The sequence below is a fragment of the Biomphalaria glabrata genome, chromosome 15 (assembly GCF_947242115.1).
Source record: "Biomphalaria glabrata chromosome 15, xgBioGlab47.1, whole genome shotgun sequence".
Classification (NCBI taxonomy): domain Eukaryota; kingdom Metazoa; phylum Mollusca; class Gastropoda; family Planorbidae; genus Biomphalaria; species Biomphalaria glabrata.
Window position 1 is genome coordinate 29,768,369 of NC_074725.1, and position 20,418 is coordinate 29,788,786.

The 20,418-nt window shown below is 38.8% G+C and overlaps 1 protein-coding gene across 4 annotated transcripts in view; it reads right to left on the reverse strand.

Moving 5' to 3' along the window:
* LOC106078955 (uncharacterized) overlaps positions 1-20,418 on the reverse strand; it is a 59,862-nt gene that overhangs the window by 15,187 nt on the left and 24,257 nt on the right. For 3 of the 4 annotated variants that reach the window (XM_056012576.1, XM_056012574.1, XM_056012575.1), the window contains exons 3-5: positions 7,084-7,224; positions 1,186-1,309; positions 150-182 (exon numbers count right to left, since the gene is read on the reverse strand). In XM_056012576.1, the coding sequence (XP_055868551.1) occupies positions 150-182; positions 1,186-1,309; positions 7,084-7,224 (298 nt within the window). Of the gene's footprint in view, positions 1-149; positions 183-1,185; positions 1,310-7,083; positions 7,225-12,320; positions 12,610-20,418 lie in introns of those variants that run through there. The other variant, XM_056012577.1, reaches the window with a different exon arrangement.

Here is a 20,418-nt window from a genome sequence, read left to right on the forward strand (position 1 = left end):
AGTCACTTGTAAACGTACTTAGTAAGTCTAGATTTACTGATATTAAAAATTACAAACACGCGAAGAAGGGAGATAACTCTCATTTTTCAAAAGAAGCACTAGCAGACGATTATAGTTCCGAAAAAAAAAAAGATTATAGTTTTACTTACTGGTTGGAATGGCATCTTCTTTGGTCTTTGTTACTAAAAGAAAAATAAAAGCAAACAAATTTAGGACTGATTATAAATTGTTTAATATTAATCTTATTTCAACCCAGTTATCTAATATTGATTAAGGGGCTTTTAAATAACGGACCAATGATAAAAAATACATGTCTTTGTATTAATAATGAAACTAGATAATAATTATTTCTGCTATCGTGGAGCCCCCCTTATGCGCGGGTCCGGGGCGGTTCCCCACTCGCCTTCCGAAGTTCCCCTAAGACTCCCTCTGCTAGTCGTTAGAATTATCAAACATGGTATTTGCTCTTAACTCTTTCTCTCCGTAATTATTTACCACAAACTGGTGGAATCAACGTTGGAATCGTCAGTTAGGAGAGATAGAGTTAAAGCTCCGGTTACTGGAGTTGGTTCCAAACGCACAGCTTAACAATGCTATGGGAACACAACAGCGAGTTCGAGGTAGGGGCCATGAAGCATAGGCAAACAACACACGCCCTGAAGTCTAAAGTTGATAGATGTTAATGAACGTATAGTAATGACAATTAATTTATTAATTTTTCTATTTTATGTTAAAAGGAAAAGAATCACAGCAGATTTAAATCTCCTCACATAATACATACATAATACACAATACTCACATAATAAATAACACTTACATAATACCGACATAATATATAATACTTACATAATGCTCTCATAATACACAATACTTGCATGTTACTCACATGATACAAAACACTAACATGATACATGATACTTACATGATACCTAACACTCCCATAGTACATAATGGTCACCTAATACATAATACTTACATATACTTACATGATAGTCACATAATACACAATACTTACATATTACTCACATAATACGAAACACTAACTTAATATTTACATGATACCTAACACTCCCATAGTACACAATATTCACCTAATACATAATACTTGCATAATACATAATACTTACATAATACTTACATAATACTTACATAATACATAATACTTACATAATACACAATACTTACATAATACAGCCAGAATGATCGCCGCCACAATAACAGCGATGAGCAAGAAGACAAGCGACACAAGAACCACAACTCTGCAGGTTCCGACCTTCTTATAGTTAGAGTCTGTTTCATCCGTGACAGTCTGTGAATAGATGTACAACGACGACATGTTTAGGAGGAACGGAACTGACGTCACAGATTGACCAACCAACTCGGAACTGACGTCAGAGATTGACCAACCAACTCGGAACTGACGTCACAGATTGACCAACCAACTCGGAACTGACGTCACAGATTGACCAACCAACTCGGAACTGATGTCAGAGATTGACCAACCAACTCAGGTACAAATCTGCACACACAGCCAAGCTAAGACCAAGTTATTCCACAAGTCGGATAGACTCAAAGGTCGACTATGTAGATGCTAATAACTCTTTATTCTAACTTTGAAAGACTCTGAATGCATAGAAAGACGTCCTGATACTGAAACTAAAACCAAGTGATACAGAGACTAAAGCCTTCTGATGCAGAGACTTAAATCTCCAGATACAACTGCAAAGCCTCCTGATGCAGAGGCTTTAATCTCCAGATACAACTGCAAAGCCTCCTGATGCAGAGGCTTTAATCTCCAGATACAATTGCAAAGTTTCCTGATGCAGAGGCTTAAATCTTCCGTTACAATTGCAAAGCCTCCTGATTCAGAGGTTTAAATTTCCAGATTCAATTTCAAAGCCTTCTGATATAGAGGCTTAAATCTCCAGATATAATTGCAAAGCCTTCTGATATAGAGGCTTAAATCTCCAGATACAATTGAAAAGCCTCCTGATACAGACGCTAAAGACTGAGTTAATTTAGGCTTCTTATAGTGTTGATAAAACCTTTTGATTCCGCTAATATATAAAAGCTACTGACGACAATGTAGAATCCTATTTGCTACAAATCCCAAAACATCTGATAGCAAGGCTTTACTGAATTAGTAATGAGGCTGCAAATTTCTCAAATCGAGGCTTGAGCTATTGATAATGAGGCTTCAGTTAATAATGTCTAGTCTGAAATTGTTGATATTGAGGCTACAGTTTTCAAACTTCCAGGCTAAAGCATCTGATGATGAGGCGGTGGATTTCTACTTTCGAGTCTCAAAATCATTCGATGACGGAGATTTTAAATTTCTTATTTCAAGTCAGATAGCATCTGATAGTTTGGCAGCAGGATACTGATTTAAAGACTGAGACCCTCTGATGTTGTGGCAGAAACTTTCTGAATTTAAGCTTCCACTTTTCTTCTATTTCTCTAGCTTCTGTTTCATACAATGGGCACTGACTCTCAAATAAGACTAAGAGACAATGACTGCGAGACGCGCTACCTGTGGCTGATATTAAGAATGGCGGATTAGCCTGATTTAGATATATCATCCCAATGTTGGTAAAGCTGGATTTATTGTTTGCTTAACCACTAAGTCCAATCAACTCACGCAATCAATAAAATGGAGGTTATCAAGTGGTGATGTTTATTATCCTATTGCGAAAAAAAAAAGATCATTATAATGGTTCTAAAATAGATTTTTATAAGCCCCATTCTGTAGATAAACCAGTGTAAGCGACACTCCAGTATCTAATGTTTGATTAGTAATGGCAAAACAAAATTATAAATATAATTAACAAAACTTATACCACATTTAAAACCCATTTTTTTAAATTTATATCTATATTTAGTAAAAAAAAAACAACATAATGAACATAATAATGCATACATAATAATTAAATTACATCCTACGCATTTCAGATCTCAATCTAATTATGCATGTTAATCAATTATTTAAACTCTGCCAAGTCATTGGTTTTCCTGTCTGATTTAGGCAACCCATTCCTTTCTATAATGGCAATAGGGAAAAAGGAGCACATGTACACATTTGTTGTATGTGTATGTTCTTGCGTCATAATATATGTTTATATCACAAAAGTTAAGTTGTAAAATAATTTACATAAAGAATGGTCGTGAGAACATAGTATAAATAGATTTTGGTCTGATTAAAATCGAGCTTATTAGAAATGTTAAATAGCATCTTAAAATCTACCTTTGCGATCTAGAGGTCAGACGAAATAAAGCTTATGTTTCTATGACCCTCGGTAAACGAGGATATCATGTGGCCAGCACAACGACACACTGTCTTTACTTTTCCATTACTAATGTCAGGTTATTGACTCGCGGGCATGCTATTCTGCCTCAAAGTGGCGCCCGTGTGGAAACGGTTACTTGAGGGGGGTAACTAGGCTAAATGAATAGCAAAACAAAACTCCCGTGGGGGTGTCCACGGGTAGGCGAGAATTTACCCGTTGCACGGAGCGGAGTTGAAAGAGAGCCCCCAGGACCCTGTCGATAATCCATGCGCCTTTCTTCAAGGGACCGTTTACACTAATGGCAAGTCCTCCACGGTTAGCTTGGTACAACATAGGAAAATGGCGGAGGTTCCCGGTGCACTCGGCCTTCGGCCATGTCTAGCCCATGCGCCCGGGAGCCAGATGTATCGGAAATAGCAATGATTTACATAGGCATTGACTTGGGTCTCTTCCAGACAGGGTTCACACAGGCTTTTTCTTTTACTGTTTGACGCTCAAACATGTTTTTTTTCAAACTTAGAGCTGGAAGAGCCTTCAGCTCAGCTCTTAGACGTTCAAACGGTTATTGACTTGAAGTAGGCTACACTGTATGGCTTGAAATGCTCTGACTTGAAGTACAGTGATATGACTTAAATTGGACTAACTTGACACTAACACGACTTGAAGTACACTAATTCGACTTGAAGTATGCTGACTCGACTTGAAGTACAGTGATATGACTTGAAGTGGGCTAACTTGACTTGAAGTACAGTGATATGACTTGAAGTGGGCTAACTTGACTTGAAGTACAGTGATATGACTTGAAGTGGGCTAACTTGACTTGAAGTACAGTGATATGACTTGAAGTGGGCTAACTTGACTTGAAGTACAGTGATATGACTTGAAGTGGGCTAACTTGACTTGAAGTACAGTGATATGACTTGAAGTGGGCTAACTTGACTTGAAGTACAGTGATATGACTTGAAGTGGGCTAACTTGACTTGAAGTACAGTGATATGACTTGAAGTGGGCTAACTTGACTTGAAGTACAGTGATATGACTTGAAGTGGGCTAACTTGACTTGAAGTACAGTGATATGACTTGAAGTGGGCTAACTCGACTTGAAGTACAGTGATATGACTTGAAGTGGGCTAACTTGACTTGAAGTACAGTGATATGACTTGAAGTGGGCTAACTTGACTTGAAGTACAGTGATATGACTTGAAGTGGGCTAACTTGACTTGAAGTACAGTGATATGACTTGAAGTGGGCTAACTTGACTTGAAGTACAGTGATATGACTTGAAGTGGGCTAACTTGACTTGAAGTACAGTGATATGACTTGAAGTGGGCTAACTTGACTTGAAGTACAGTGATATGACTTGAAGTGGGCTAACTTGACTTGAAGTACAGTGATATGACTTGAAGTGGGCTAACTTGACTTGAAGTACAGTGATATGACTTGAAGTGGGCTAACTTGACTTGAAGTACAGTGATATGACTTGAAGTGGGCTAACTTGACTTGAAGTACAGTGATATGACTTGAAGTGGGCTAACTTGACTTGAAGTACAGTGATATGACTTGAAGTGGGCTAACTTGACTTGAAGTACAGTGATATGACTTGAAGTGGGCTAACTTGACTTGAAGTACAGTGATATGACTTGAAGTGGGCTAACTTGACTTGAAGTACAGTGATATGACTTGAAGTGGGCTAACTTGACTTGAAGTACAGTGATATGACTTGAAGTGGGCTAACTTGACTTGAAGTACAGTGATATGACTTGAAGTGGGCTAACTTGACTTGAAGTACAGTGATATGACTTGAAGTGGGCTAACTTGACTTGAAGTACAGTGATATGACTTGAAGTGGGCTAACTTGACTTGAAGTACAGTGATATGACTTGAAGTGGGCTAACTTGACTTGAAGTACAGTGATATGACTTGAAGTGGGCTAACTTGACTTGAAGTACAGTGATATGACTTGAAGTGGGCTAACTTGACTTGAAGTACAGTGATATGACTTGAAGTGGGCTAACTGACTTGAAGTACAGTGATATGACTTGAAGTGGGCTAACTTGACTTGAAGTACAGTGATATGACTTGAAGTGGGCTAACTTGACTTGAAGTACAGTGATATGACTTGAAGTGGGCTAACTTGACTTGAAGTACAGTGATATGACTTGAAGTGGGCTAACTTGACTTGAAGTACAGTGATATGACTTGAAGTGGGCTAACTTGACTTGAAGTACAGTGATATGACTTGAAGTGGGCTAACTTGACTTGAAGTACAGTGATATGACTTGAAGTGGGCTAACTTGACTTGAAGTACAGTGATATGACTTGAAGTGGGCTAACTTGACTTGAAGTACAGTGATATGACTTGAAGTGGGCTAACTTGACTTGAAGTACAGTGATATGACTTGAAGTGGGCTAACTTGACTTGAAGTACAGTGATATGACTTGAAGTGGGCTAACTTGACTTGAAGTACAGTGATATGACTTGAAGTGGGCTAACTTGACTTGAAGTACACCAATATGGCTTGGAGTACATTGACTTGAGATGAACAAAGCCACATAGTTTGAGGAACACTGGGGTGGCTTGACGCACTCTGACATCGCTGGAGGCACATTGCCTTGACACAAGTCATTGCTCATACAATATAAAACTATAAACAACCACCTATTGTAAACCGATTAACATTTCATTTTAATAGCATGAGATATAAAACCTTATATAGGATTGCATAATCGCATTTGAACATTAATTAAATACATTATCATTATCATCATCATATTTCCTTTGCGTTAATCGGGGACCATAATGCCTTAGTAAAACACACGCCACTCTCCACGGGTCTCTTGCTAGTTTTTTTAATGGCTTCCCAGCTCCTTCCTGTCCTCTTGGCTTCATCTAGTACACTGCGTCGTCACGTTCTTTTTGGTCTTCCTGGATACATTATAGCGAAGGTATTTAATTCGTTAACCTGTGTGTGCTAACTTCCATGATACAAGTGCTATTGAGATAAGATACACACACGCTTATGCTATAGCCTCCAACGCTGGTATAAAACATCGTAACGATACGTAGCTACTGAGAGTTAGCAAAGACAAGCGTGATAGATTTACACCTGTCATTTATGAGCGTGCTAGGAAACTCCATATGAAAAAAAAAATTATTAAGGCCATACCTGGTTCTATAATAAAAAATCAATTGTTACTAAAAAAAAAAAACAAAACTCAAATTAAAAAAGAAAACAAACGAAATATTTTTTTTTTAAATCCTTAAAATAAAAACAAAGGTTTCAACAAGGGAGTGAACAGCACAAATACAAGTATATCTCTCAATAATGTAGAAGTTATTTCCCTTATTCGACATCAAACTAAAAAATTAATTATCAAAAATTAATTGACTAATTCGTTATTTTTTAAAAAATTGATTCCTTTTTTGTTGCCTACAATAAATAATTGTTTAAGGATTCAACTCAATCCGAGAATGGGTGTGGGAAAAACAAAGTGTGAAATTATCTAAGGGGACAGAATCCTATATATTTAGCCATTTCTGTGAATACTTAATTTCTACTGTTGGTATCAAACAAAAAATTTTTTTATTATTGATTAATGTCTTTTCTATGCCAATGAATAATTGTGTAAAGCTTCAACTTGATTTGAGAATGGGTGTGGGAGAAATAACGTGTGTAACATTTTAACAGACAGACAGACAGACAGACAGAGTGAGTTTATATAAGCTTTGTAAATAAAGAGAAAATCAGCAAATGTTAAGGCGTACTTTCAACTTTGACCCCCTTCCCCTATTGCTTACCTGTAGGTCACTTCCGTATTTCATGTGTTCATAGATGCCATTGTGGAAGACGCCAGGGTCGGAGGAGTTCATCATGATAGACTCGAACTTATCCCTACCGTCAAAGCCATAGTTGTCATACAGGGTGGTCATGGTGGGCCACTGAGAACAAGACCAAAAAAAAAAAGATTAAAAGTTAAATAAAGTCTTATCTTATCTTATATAATACAGACGTTACTTCAAAAAAGAAGATGATTACATCCTACGCGTCACGCATTCAGTCATGCATATTAACCAATGACTTAAATTCTGCCAAGTCACTGGTTTTCCTGGCTAGCTCAGGCAACCCATTCCATGCTCTAATAGCACTAGGGAAGAAGGAGTATTTGTACAAATTTGTCCTAGCATATGGGACTAGGAATGTGCCTTTACCTTTGTGTCTTTCTGAGTATTTTATTAAATTTTAAGTTTTGTGAGTCAAGCAACAGTTTATTTTTTTTTTTAGTTTTTGGTTATAGTATTAGGGCCTCTTGAAACTGAAATATTTAAGGAAATATATGACGGCGATTGGTGACCGAGTTCTAGAGCGCTTGGCTTATGAACCGAGGAGTTTGAGTTCAAACCCGGTTGAAGACTTAAATTTTAAAGTTCGGGATTTGGGACGCTCACTGGGTCCATTCACCTCTACTGGACACCTCACATAATTTCAAAAAGTAAAGTTGGTAGATTGTTGTTCTAGTTACATAACCCTCTCGTTAACAATAGGTCAAGAAATAGATGGACTTTACACCATCAGCCCCCCCCCCCCCCCATAGATTGTAAGGTCTGAAAAAGGGAGGGGGGGGGGCTTTATTTTACCTTATTACTATTTTGACATTACATCAACAGCCCCCTCCCCCCTCTCTTCCCATAGTCGCATCTGTTTTTTGAGGACACATCATCGTAGCCCCCATTTCAGAACCATCGACATCAATTAGGCTTCAAATTGTTTGTAAGATTCTAAAAGGGAACGCACGTCACTGCACTACAAGTCAAGTCGGCACATTTCAAGTCAAATTAGTGTACTTCAAGGCATATCAGTGCACTTCAAGTCAGGTTGGTGTACTTGAGGTCATATTAGTGTACTTCAGGGCATATCAGTGCACTTCAAGTCAAGTTAGCCCACTTTAAGTCATATCAGTGTACTACAAGTCACAACACCGTACTAATCTTCTTTTATATTCTATACTAAATCATACCCCTCCCTTTCAATGTATACATCAGTTTTGAGGACACATTTTCGTAACTATTTTACAGTACCATTGTCTAAGAAAAGGCTTATAACTGTTGCATATAACTATTGCATAACCCTAACCCAGGGGTTCTCAGCCTGTGGGTCGCGACCTTCTTAGGGGTCGATTGACGATTTGCCAGGGGTCGCCTAAGACCATCGAAAATGTGGATTGTATTTGTCTATTCTTCTATTGCTGTGTGGATGGGTGTCGCCGAAGAGTGAGATTGTAAAAAGGGGGTCGCCGAGCTTAAAAGGCTGGGAACCGCTGCGGGCCTAACCCAAACTGAGTCTTTACAATGCTATCACTCGTGAATACACAAGGACGACACAGAGAGGTGGTTACACCGATTTTACTACCAAAATAAGACCCTTATTAACTCCTAACAAAATCGAATCAAAAACTGTGATACAGTAAACTACATTTCGTGTTATCAAAGCAAACATTTAACTCTTCACACCTATAGAGCTAAGCTTCTGCCAAGATATTTTAGCGCAGTAAGAAAAAAAATAAAACAATTTTCAGTGCACGCACTTAAAAACAGAAAAAGGTTATTCAAGCTCAAACTAAAAACAAGGGAAGCAACAAATAAATAAAAAATAGTGTGCAACTAGTAATATTAGTAGCTTCCCTTGAATGTTCCACCAGTTTACACAATAATTACAAATCTAACTTTCAAAATTGAGTAATTTAATGAGCAATTTATTACTTTATTATTCTATTGCAACGATATCCGTAATTGATGAAGTACTATTACTAAGAAGGTCTAAATATTTGTAAAGCCCTTTTTTACTTTTAGCATTATCCACATTTTAATATACTGAAGTTATCTTTTCATATTTCGTGTATATCAATTCAAGTTTTGAGGCATAAAAGAGGCTGACGCCTCCCCACCCCAGCCCCTACAAAAAAAAATTTGAAATAATTTTGAACTTGTAACTAACTATTGAAGGAAGTTTTGAAAGATATAAAATGTATATAAAACTGGACCTCAAAACAGTGAACATTGATACTGATCATTGGGAAGACAAAGCCCTAGACCTCACTAGTTGGAGAGAGACAGTGACCAAGAAAGCTATGGACAGCGAACAAACTGGACCCCAGCTCTGGAAGAAAAGCATGCCACACAAAAATGGCCGGCTCCTCTACCACCAAAGCGAAAGGCTCCTTGACCTGCGATATATGTGGACGGGAGTGTCTCTCCAAAAATAGGGCTCCACAGTCATATGAAAAAGTGTTCGAGATGAACCATACGACTGACGGAGGCCCGATGAATAAAAGATATAACCACACAGCCAGACAGCTATTCTAAAGGTTATGTTTCTGAATCACTCTTTTCGAATCGGACCAGCAAGTTTACGGTCATAGGTCAAACTCAATTCTTTCCTCTAGGACAGGGGCTCTCATCCTGTGGGTCGCGACCCCTTTGGGGGGTCGATTGACGATTTGCCAGGGGTCGCCTAAGACCATCGAAAATATGGATTGTTATTGTCTACTCTTCTAGTGCTGTGTGTGTGTGTGTGTCGGGGTGGGGGGGGGGGTCGCGGCAGAGTGGGGGATTGTAAAAAGGGGTCGCCGAGCTTAAAAGGTTGAGAACCGCTGCTCTAGGGTGTAACGAGTAATTAAGATCATCTACCATAATAAATTTCCTCCCCTATCAGAACTTGCGATCTAGAGACCAGACGGTATAAAGCCTATGTCTCAATGACCCACTTTTAACGAGGGTCTCATGATGCCAGCACAACGACAAACTGTCTTTACTTTTCCACAACTAATGGCAGGTTTCAATTAAAGTTAGGTAAATCTACGGGCGTCCTAAGAATCCCGTGATTCAAAATCCCATTCTTCACCAGGATTCAAACTCGATACCCCTTGCTTTAGAAGCCAAGTGATTTGCAACTCAGCCACCAAGCCCCATTAATCAATTAGGTAATAACATTTTATCTACTATCATAGTTTTTATAATTTTAATTGACTACATTGAAAAGTAAGTATATCTTGCTGTGAAGGGAGTTAAATGCCCAGTTTAGCGACTATTGTTTAGAGGTGTTTTATTAAAGAAATGTAAAAAAGTAAAAAGTAAAGTTTCCCCTTTCAGACCGTGCGATCTATAGGGCAGATGATGTTAAGGTCATCTGTTTCTTTGGCCAACGGTTAAAGAGCAGGGTGTTATGTGGCCAGCACAACGACCAACCGCCTTTACTTTCCCCAACTAAAGTCAGGTACCATTAGAGTTTGGTGGACTCAGGGACGCCTTAAAAATCCCGAAATTCAAAATCCCAGCCTTGACCGAGAAACAGAATTCAATGTGGTCCTTTTGAGGAATTTTCTGGTGAGGTGGCAGGCCTGCAACTGTATCGCACCCTGACAGGCAACGAAAATGTTCTTATGGTTGGTAAGGGCCTTGAAGGTAACTGTAATGCCAGTTGTCATTATCCCCCTAGGACAGGGGTTCTCAACCTGTGGGTCACGACCCCTTGGGGGGGGGGGTCGATTGACGATTTGCCAGGGGTCACCTAAGACCATCGAAAATATGGATTGTATTTTGTCTATTCTTCTATTGCTGTATGTGTGTGTGTGTGGGAGGGGGATTATAAAAAGGGGTCGCCGAGCCTAAAAGGTTGAGAACCGCTGCCCTAGGATTATTTTACAAGGTATATCGTTATTCTTAATAAGTGTTTTAGTCGCTTAAAATCTTTATATTTTCGTTGTTTTTGTTTTTTATTTCAGTGTTCCTTATATTACAAGGGGGTGGGGTGGCTGCGCGGTAAAGTGCTTGGCTTCCGAACCAGGGGTCCCAGGTTAGAATCCTGGTGAAGACTGGGATTTTTAATTTCGGGATCTTTGGGCGCCTCTGAGTTCATCCAGCTCTAATGGGTGCCTGGCACTGGTTGGGGAAAACTAAAGGCGTTTGGTTAACCGTGGGCCACAGAAAGATTGCAAAGTCTGAATGGGGGACCTTCGCTACTTTTATTATATTCTAATCAATATTATAAGGGAGTGGTAAGGTGATTATTAATATTATTATTAGTAATTGTTTTGACATTAAATGCAATCATAATGATCTTACTTTACTCTGTGTGTGTGTGTGCATTTGTACATTGAATAGGTGTGTGCCTGTGTTTTGTTTGTAAAATGTTTTACATGTTTCGGATGTTCCTTCAGAGTTGAAGATAATTACTTCCTAGTCCAAACCTCCCGCAGGACGACGGGGGATGAGAGCGGGCAGGGTTTGAACCCTCGACCATCGATAAATCTGAACGACAGTCCAGCGCGCAAACCGCACGACCAGGCAGCCATCCATGTGTTGTATGTGTGTCAGTAAAGTACGAAAACGGGCGGGCCAGACCTACCCTACCACTCGCTTGTGCAATATACAAGGACGTCTTCAGACGTGAATATTAATGAGCTTCTTAACAAGGGCGTGGCAGCGCGGGTCTTTGTAACGACAGCTAGAATCCCCCCCACCCCCCTTCCTTCCCATCTCTACACAGAGCACAAGAAAATTGTTGAGCTTTGTCCAATTCAATTTACAATTGAGAGAAAAGTATCCATGTAGATTTTACACTTAACAGATTTCCACGAGTCTCGATTAGTTTTCTAGTTTCGTTGAGTGGTGTGAATTGTATATTTTAACAAAGGAATCAAAAACCAAATGTAAACCCGAAATTATGATTAAAAGTCAAATTCCGTCTGATTTTCAGTTGGAGTATACACAGCCCAATACATGACTGTATGAATGTTAGATACAAATTAAATATATGCGTGATGAAAATGGTTATGCCTGCGATGGTAGTGGCAAAGTATGTAGGTCGCATTTGGGGCCGCGTAGCCACGAGAAATACTGCATTTCTCATTAATCTTAGGACTCAAAGACATGCCTCTTCTTCCTCTTCTCATTCTTCTTCTTCTTATCCTCCTCCTCATCATTATTATTATTATATACGTGATGCTACAATAACTCAGAATCAATGTATTAAGGCTTACCTTGTTATATATAAATCCAATAAGAAAAAAAAAAAACGCTATCTCTACAGAGTCCAATTGTAAGGCGTTCCAACCATAGATTAAAACGTGAAGGAATATGCCTTTAGAGTGACTTTCTTAATAGAAATTACAGATAACAGTTTTCTATCGCTCATTCAACGTGCCCCCGGGGGCCTAAAGTGTGTAAATAAACTCGTGTGTAAGGGTGGCCCGGAAAAAAAAACACCACCAAAATGACCACCGCCCAAAGAGTCTTAACAATGACATAAAGGAAAAGGACACTATGGGAGCTGTGTGGCAACAATGAGCGGCGAGTAGGTGGGGTGGGGGTGTGTGTGTTTCTCGTCTGGTCCACTGTTTCATTGTCACGCTATACAGTACATTGCTACCTGTGTTTTGAACTAGAAAGCTATGTCAGAAAGTGAATTATAAGATATTTCTTTTTCTTTTAAAAAAGTGTCTTAGTCACATGGGGGGGGGGGGGGGGGAAGTTAAGTCTGAAAACAAAAAGACGTGCGTAACTATACATATCCCAGTAGAAGCGTGGCTAGGGATGGGCGAAGAATGCGGAATATTTAGATAAAATGAATATTTATTTTATAGATGAAATAATGGAATTTGGGCTACGTTTAAAGACAGAAAAGAAGCATGGGTGTTAAGGTTATCATTTTCCCTTTTCTTTCTGGTAGAATGGCCTGGTTATATACACCCAACGTTATATCAGATCTAGTGATCAACCAGAGGTGTAGCTAGGGTGTGGGAGCTAGCGGGATAATTGAAAAAATCCATCCGGGCCCCCATTTGAGGGGGTCCCCAAATAAGTGTGTTTTATTTTACATTAAATATTAAATACTACGCAAAATGCAGGGGCCCCCGAAAAAGGTCAAGCCTCCAGGTCCCCCAAATGATGGCAAATTTCTATCTACGCCACTGTGATCAACAGTATTTCACTAATGAAAAAGTCTGTGTAGTGGTATATAGGCTAACAACGACAGACAAAACTGGCTCCTGCCTCTGTGAGGTTCACGCCTCTGAGGCCTCAGTGTAAGGGGAGGGGTTAACACAGACCCGCAAGCCCATTCCTTAAAGTCCACTTTGCCGTTTTGCAATGGGGGATAGTTTCAACACTCCGTTAGCTAAAGTCGCAGTCTGTGAAGGAATTAGCCTGTAGTTTGATAAAAGAAGGGGCCTAAGCAGAACAAACCTTCACACTTTATCAATAAATAAATAAATAAAATAAAATGTGCAGACGACCATGTCATCGTCTGATGTTGTTATTTCTCAGGATATAAATGATATTTGAACAGTGGCGTAGCTAAGGAAGGTAAAGAGGGTTCCAATTCGAAAGTCCCCCTGGCCCTTACTTGAGGCAGGGCCGGTCTTAGGCCACTGCAACCTATGCCGCCGCAGTAGGCCCCGCACTTTCATAGGCCCCGCGCGATGCGAATTCTATGTGAAAATTATTAAATTAAACCATTTAACTCATTATTAAAAGGTTCCGGGAATTCTCCTGAAATTATAAAATATAAGAAAAACTCATGAAAATCTCCTGAAATTATTAAAATCTTCCGAAAACTGATGCAAATCTCCTTAAAACAGACAAAATTGTCATTTCGGGGTGTCATTCAATATGGAAAACGCCAATCCTACTCGCTAGTCGATTTTAAATCTAAAATGCAAATCTGAATGTTTATCTTCTTTTTGTATTGGAAAACTACTATCTACTGTAGATGGCTCGTAAAGTAAATTTGCCAGTGATTTTGTACTTAGTGAAGAATGAATAAAATGCAAAGACGAATTTATTTTCTAATACAAAATCTTTTTTTTCCCTTATTATCCTTATCACAAACCAAATTAGGCCCCGCGCAATCCGTTTCGCATAGGGCCCCGCAACCTGTAGGACCGGCCCTGACTTGAGGTATAGGAAAAAGTAAAGTTCCCCTTCCAGACCTTAGGATTTAAAGTCCAGATGATGTTTAAGGTCATCTGTTTCTAGTTATTAAACTCTTTACTAAATACAAATAAACGTTTGAGTCCATCTCGGAATTCCCCTTAAAAAAAAAACAAATTTTATTTTAAGATAATTATATTTTGAAAAATTGATGACCGTCAAAGCAGTATTTTAACTGTATGGCCAATAAGGTAGGGCCCCTCCCTATCAAAAAAAGATATAGATAAACTGTCAAATTTGGAGAAAAACTGGTCAAACTAATCGTCCAGTGACCACTCACCCATGAAGAATGCCTTATTTGGTCCAACCATTGCAGTTAAAAGAAATAATAATTTAGGTCATCAGAGGCGAGATTAATTCTTTTCGAAGCTGGAAATGTGATGTAACCTTTCTGAGACACTCCCACGATATCGTTTGACTTAAATCCCTTGTCCTTGTTGCACTTCAGAGCCCTCCTCACCCCCACCCCTCCCATCTATTCAGCGATTCTAGCGGTGCGACATTCCCGCCGAGTTTCTAATCCGTTTTACCCGCTGTGAGAAGTTAATGCATTTAGAGTACTTTCTGTTGACCTCTGACCTGTGTCTCGTCGTGACCTTCCTCTCCTGTTGGCATGGTAACCAGAGTGTACACCCAAGGCCCTAAATGACAGTGTAGTGTGCGAGTTCTTAATTTTATTGTTATACAGATGCAGAAAATCTAAATCGACCACCGGCGGACAATGGTTATGTCTGTGCTGGATTTAACAAAATATGTAGGTCACAGCTGGGGCTGCGTAGAAAAAGGAAATACTGCTTTATTCATTCATATTCGGACTCGAAGACAAGCCTTATTGGAAATATTCAGGCAGCAAAGGGACTCGTTTTAAGAAACGCAGGGTCTCATTGTTGCTACCAGTACCAACGATACGCCTCTAGAACATAGGCCATAAGGCTATAAATCACCTTCGATGAAGTCCAGTAGGGAATCGGCGCCGTTCATCCCGTTGGTAGTTAGAAAGGCTTTTATCCAACCACCAGGCCTGGACATTGGGATTCTTCATCCCATGTCCTGTCTGAGGGCACCCAGCGGTAGACGGCCATATCGATTGACTGGGCCAGACCGGGCCGTGCCGCGTACACAGCGCACCGTCCCCAATGCTTTTTCACCCGCTATAAGTGTCAAGGACAGTGCTAACTGCGGGGAGCTTGTCTCATATTCCTGTAATGTTACCGCCACAATTCCGTGCGAAGGTCGCCAATCCAGCAATCCGGAACTGATGACGACCCCCTTTGTGGAACGGCGTGGCGGACTTTTTGGACTGGGTTGCAGGTTACTTGTTCCATCCCCACCCCGAGTGAGATAAAAAAAAAAAAAGCTCACCCAGGGAGACCTGCTAGAGGGCCTGGTTCGCTACTCGTTCTTTGCCTATCCAGTTCCACCCCTGGACGTTTCCACCGGAGGGCCACGCTGAGGCGACGGGTAGATGGAATATCCTCCGGGATAAATCACCGGAAATGATGACTAAGTAAACTAACAACAAGCTTAACATAAAAAAAAATATATAACAAAGCTTATCTAAGGAGAATAAGTTCACATTTACAGCCTTGTCTCTCAATACTGTAAGATTTATTTCACATTTTCGATATCAAGCGAAATTAATTCATTACCACTATTTAATTGACTAGTTGGCTAGATTTGTTTTCATACTGATTTATGTTATGTTAAACAAAAAAGATTAATTGTGTAAAGTTTCAACTTGATACGAGAATGGGAAGGAAGAAATAGCGTTTTCAAAATTTGAACAAGACAGACAGACAGACAGACTGACAAACAGATGGAGTGAGTTGATATTAGCTTTGAAATAATACTTAAAAGACTGAGCCATAATTAACAAATGCATAAACGAAATCTAATAACATAAGCTGCAAGACACAAAGATTCAGGTTGCCACATCGTACAGACCGATGACGTGGCAACGAGCTATTGGTCTAAACTGCCCACATGTTGTGACGTTGCAGGTCAGTGTTTAGGCCTTCTATAACGATTCCTCTCGATCGAACTAACCACAGAGAGCAGTTCGTATTTCTATTTACGTTGAAGGGTCACTTTCAGCTTATAAATATTCTGTAGTAGGAGCGTTGAAATTCGAATAAGATTCTTCAATATTACTTTGAACTACCTAGGTCTATGTATTTTAAACCTAGCCGTACATCCCAGTTGTCATTAAAATAAATGTTTCTTGACTATAATTTCGTCCGACTTGAAACTAGGGATTTTAAATAAAAAAGTACTAATCCTACTTCCTGGGTTGAGTCCTGATGTGACGACTACATTAAAGAGAGCGTCCACACTGAAGTCACTGAACGCTCTTTTATAGTTGTGTACGTGTGTAAAACATTTAAAGCGTGTATGTTTTTATAGCTGACGTTTTAAAAAATATCTTATCTAGCAGCGTAGTCAAACTCCATTACATTCAAATTTTTTCTTTCGTCTTAATAAATAAACAAGGTGTCAAAAAAAATTGTGTTAAACGCAAACTCGTAGGCGGTCACTAGGGCTCAATCGTACATATACATTAAAATCAATATTCTTTGAGATCTAAACTTGACAACGGACAGTGTGTGTACCGAATTGAGCGAAAAATGGATGGGCGTATGTAAAAAAGCGAGTGTGTGTATATATGTGCGTTCCTTCCTACGCAGGTGGCAGCGAGCAAGGTTTTGAGCCCGAAACCATCGAGACGACAGTCCAGCGTACATATGGCATGCATACTACAATATAAGTGTATGCACTCAAAACTGTCGTCTTGATGGTCTCGGGTTCAAACCCATCCCGTCGCTACCCACTAAAGCACAACAGGAGCTTTAGGCTAGGATGTAATGCTATAAAGAATGGGTGGGGTCGTGTATATGGAGAAAATGTTATAAAACCACTCGAAAAGAAATGGATTTGTACTAATGGAAAAATAACTCTGCGTCAGAGACGAGAAAGGAAAGATAATCCACCACAAACATTAAAAGAACAAGATAACTCAGGTGAACTTTAAAAAAAACAACTATTATTTAGAATAACCTCCCTTTATGAATATGTTTTACTGGTTCTACAGCTTTTGTCAATGTGATGTATTTGCTTATACAGCCGTCCCTTTGTCTCCAGTGTATAAAAACGGGATCCATGTAGGTAAACAATAATAAAGGAGTCTTTATGTGTATATAAAAAAAAACTGAATAAAAAAATGGGATTTGATTATAATGTAAAGCTTTGCGAGAGGTGTTGAGGATTTAATTTTGAATAGAGATAAAAAATAAAAAAAAAAACTAATAAAATACTCAGAAAGACACAAAGATAAAGGTACATTCCTCGTTCCATATACTAGAATAAATTTATACAAATGCTTTTTCCCATAGTGCTTTTAGAGCATGGAATGGGTTGCCTGAGCTAGCCAGGAAAACCAGTGACTTGGCAGAATTTAAGTCATTGTTTAAATGCATCACTAAATGCATGACGCGTAGGACGTCATCATCCTCTTTTTTGAAGTAACGTCTGTATTTTATAAGATAAGATGAGAAAAAAAACATGCTAATAATATTTTTTTTTTGCTTAAAGTAATCAGAATTTTGGCAGCAAAGTTGAAGGACAATATCTATGTATCTGCATCTCTATCTGTGTATCTATGTCATTTGTGTCTACATTTGATTATCTATTGGATTTGGTTGTTTGGTTGGTTTTTTTAATTGATTCTTGTGTTGTCAGGTAAAAGAAATAATTGTACAAAATTTCAGCTTGATCCGAGATAGGGTGTGGGAGAAAAAAAGTTATACAAACTTTTTACCATACAGACAGACAGACAGACATACAGAGTTGATATAAACTTTGTAAAAAGTGATTGAAATAGGGAAAAAAGACAAAGAGAGAGTAGGAGGTACAAACAGAGAGCAAAATAAAGAGAGAGGGTGAATGAAAATGAAAAGGAGAGAGAGAGAGAGATATGGAGAGACAGATTGAGAGAAAAAGAGAGATGGAGAGAGAGATGGAGAGAGAGATTGAGAGAAAAAGAGAGAGATGGAGAGAGAGAGAGAGAGAGAGAGAGAGATTGAGAGAGATGGAGAGAGAGAGAGAGAGAGATTGAGAGAAAAAGAGAGAGATGCAGAGAGAGATGGAGAGAGAGTGGAATAGAGAAATATAATAAATAAACGTGAAGAGAGAGAGAGAGAGAGAGAGAGAGAGAGAGAGAGAGAGAACGCGATAGAAAGATAGGAATCGAACAACGAAAAGAGTGAAGGAAAAGATAAAGAGTATGACAAAGGAAAGAGTGTTTAAAAAGATGTTAACAAAATGCAAAGGAAAGAGAGAGGTGATAGTAATTGAATTAAGTTGTTAAACCACATTTATGTCAACAAACAAGAAAAGTATTCACATCTTTACCTCGACATCAAAACTGATAAAAATAACCTTTATCACCCATCCCCCCCTGGTCTATTTCCCTTCTAGACGCTACCAATATTTACTTTGTCTCTCGGGCACCCTAACAGGCGTTCCGCTCCCCACCCCCCCCCCCCCCGCCCACAATCTTGTGATTATAAATTGTTGTTGGCATTGTCGGTCATATAAACCCTCTAACAGTGTCTCCTGGTAATCCGGACATAATGAGATTTTTGTGTTTTTTTTATATCGATGTTGTTGACATGTAGGTGTCAAGGTCTCAGTCTGACTGTATACATGTTCTTATCTTTTAGTTGACACTATCAATGCACCCAGTAAATGAAAAAAAGTGTTTCCTTAAAGTCTGTAGGAAACGATTTTATTCAGAGTTTCAGACTAAGTTGTGTCTTTCAAAGCACTCATAAACAAGCAATAAAAAATAACAAAGCTGATCTAAGGGAAAGAACTGCTAATTACTGTTATTTATCTGAAAACTACAGGGTTAAGCCCCTCTTACGTTATACAGAACATAATTAATTAATAAGTACTAAATGATTTAACTAATTGGTTAATTTTGGGATTGATTTGTGTATTTTCATTGACTATAAATAATTATGCAAAATTTCAACTTAATAGAAGAATGGGAAGTGGGAGAAAAAAAATAATTAAATGTATGATAAATTTTTTTTAGTGATTCATGTCTTGTCAGGTTCAATGAATAATTGTGGAAAGTATTGACTTGATCCGTTAAACGTAGGCCAAAGAAACAGATGACCTTTACATCATCTGCCCTATAGACCACAATGTCTGAAAGGGGAACTTTTTTTTTACTTGATTCGAAAATGGGAAATGTGTGAGAAAAAAACATATTCATACTTTTTACCAGACAGACAGACTGACAGACAGACAGAGTAAATATAAGCTTTGTAAAAAGAAAAGAAAACATCATAGAGAAATGTTGTAAGGGAAAGGTGATGGTGGGGGTGGCGATATAACAGAACTTAAACCTTATAAATTAACAAAAATTTATTAATTTATGTTTGAATGGCAATGTCTTCGATTCCGAAGATCAAGAATGAGTGCAGTGTTTTACATGGCCAGTCGCGACCTGCATATTTTCTCTCATTTCGTGCAGACAAAGCCATTGACCGCTGGCGGTCTATTTAAGTTTTCTTTCTGTCTTCTGCGCCCGTCTTCAATTATGGCTTTTCCTTGGGTCTCAATTGTGTGTTCCGCGACCTTTTGTGAGAGATCTTCCACTGCCTTTTTCAGAGACCATCTGCTGCCAGCAACTTTCCCCTATGCCTGTGAGGGCGAAATGGCGCTTGATTTTATCTTCATAACGCTACCGGGGGGAGGGGGCTCGTTTGCTGCGCAGTCCTCCTTTCATCTCACTAATGAACAGACAGAATAGACAATGTAAAAGACGCTTTATTGAAGATCAAAGTTCAGTAGTTATTTTTCCACTTTCTTTTTAATTGTCCTAAAAGTTGAATCGAAGACTTTGGAACTCTAGACCCTTAGAAGCTCGCTTCCATCTGCCTGTCTGAACAAACTGGTCTCTTGGGGAAAAGATCAACTAAAACCTTCTGGGTGGGTGGGCTAAAAAAAAACACGGATCTCGAAAACGGTTCTAATAATTTTCCTAAAAATTACAGTTTCATTTTTTTTTAATCTAACATTCTCTACTTATTAAGATCAAAATAATCGCTTTATAAGATAATAAAGGAGAAACAGTCTTTT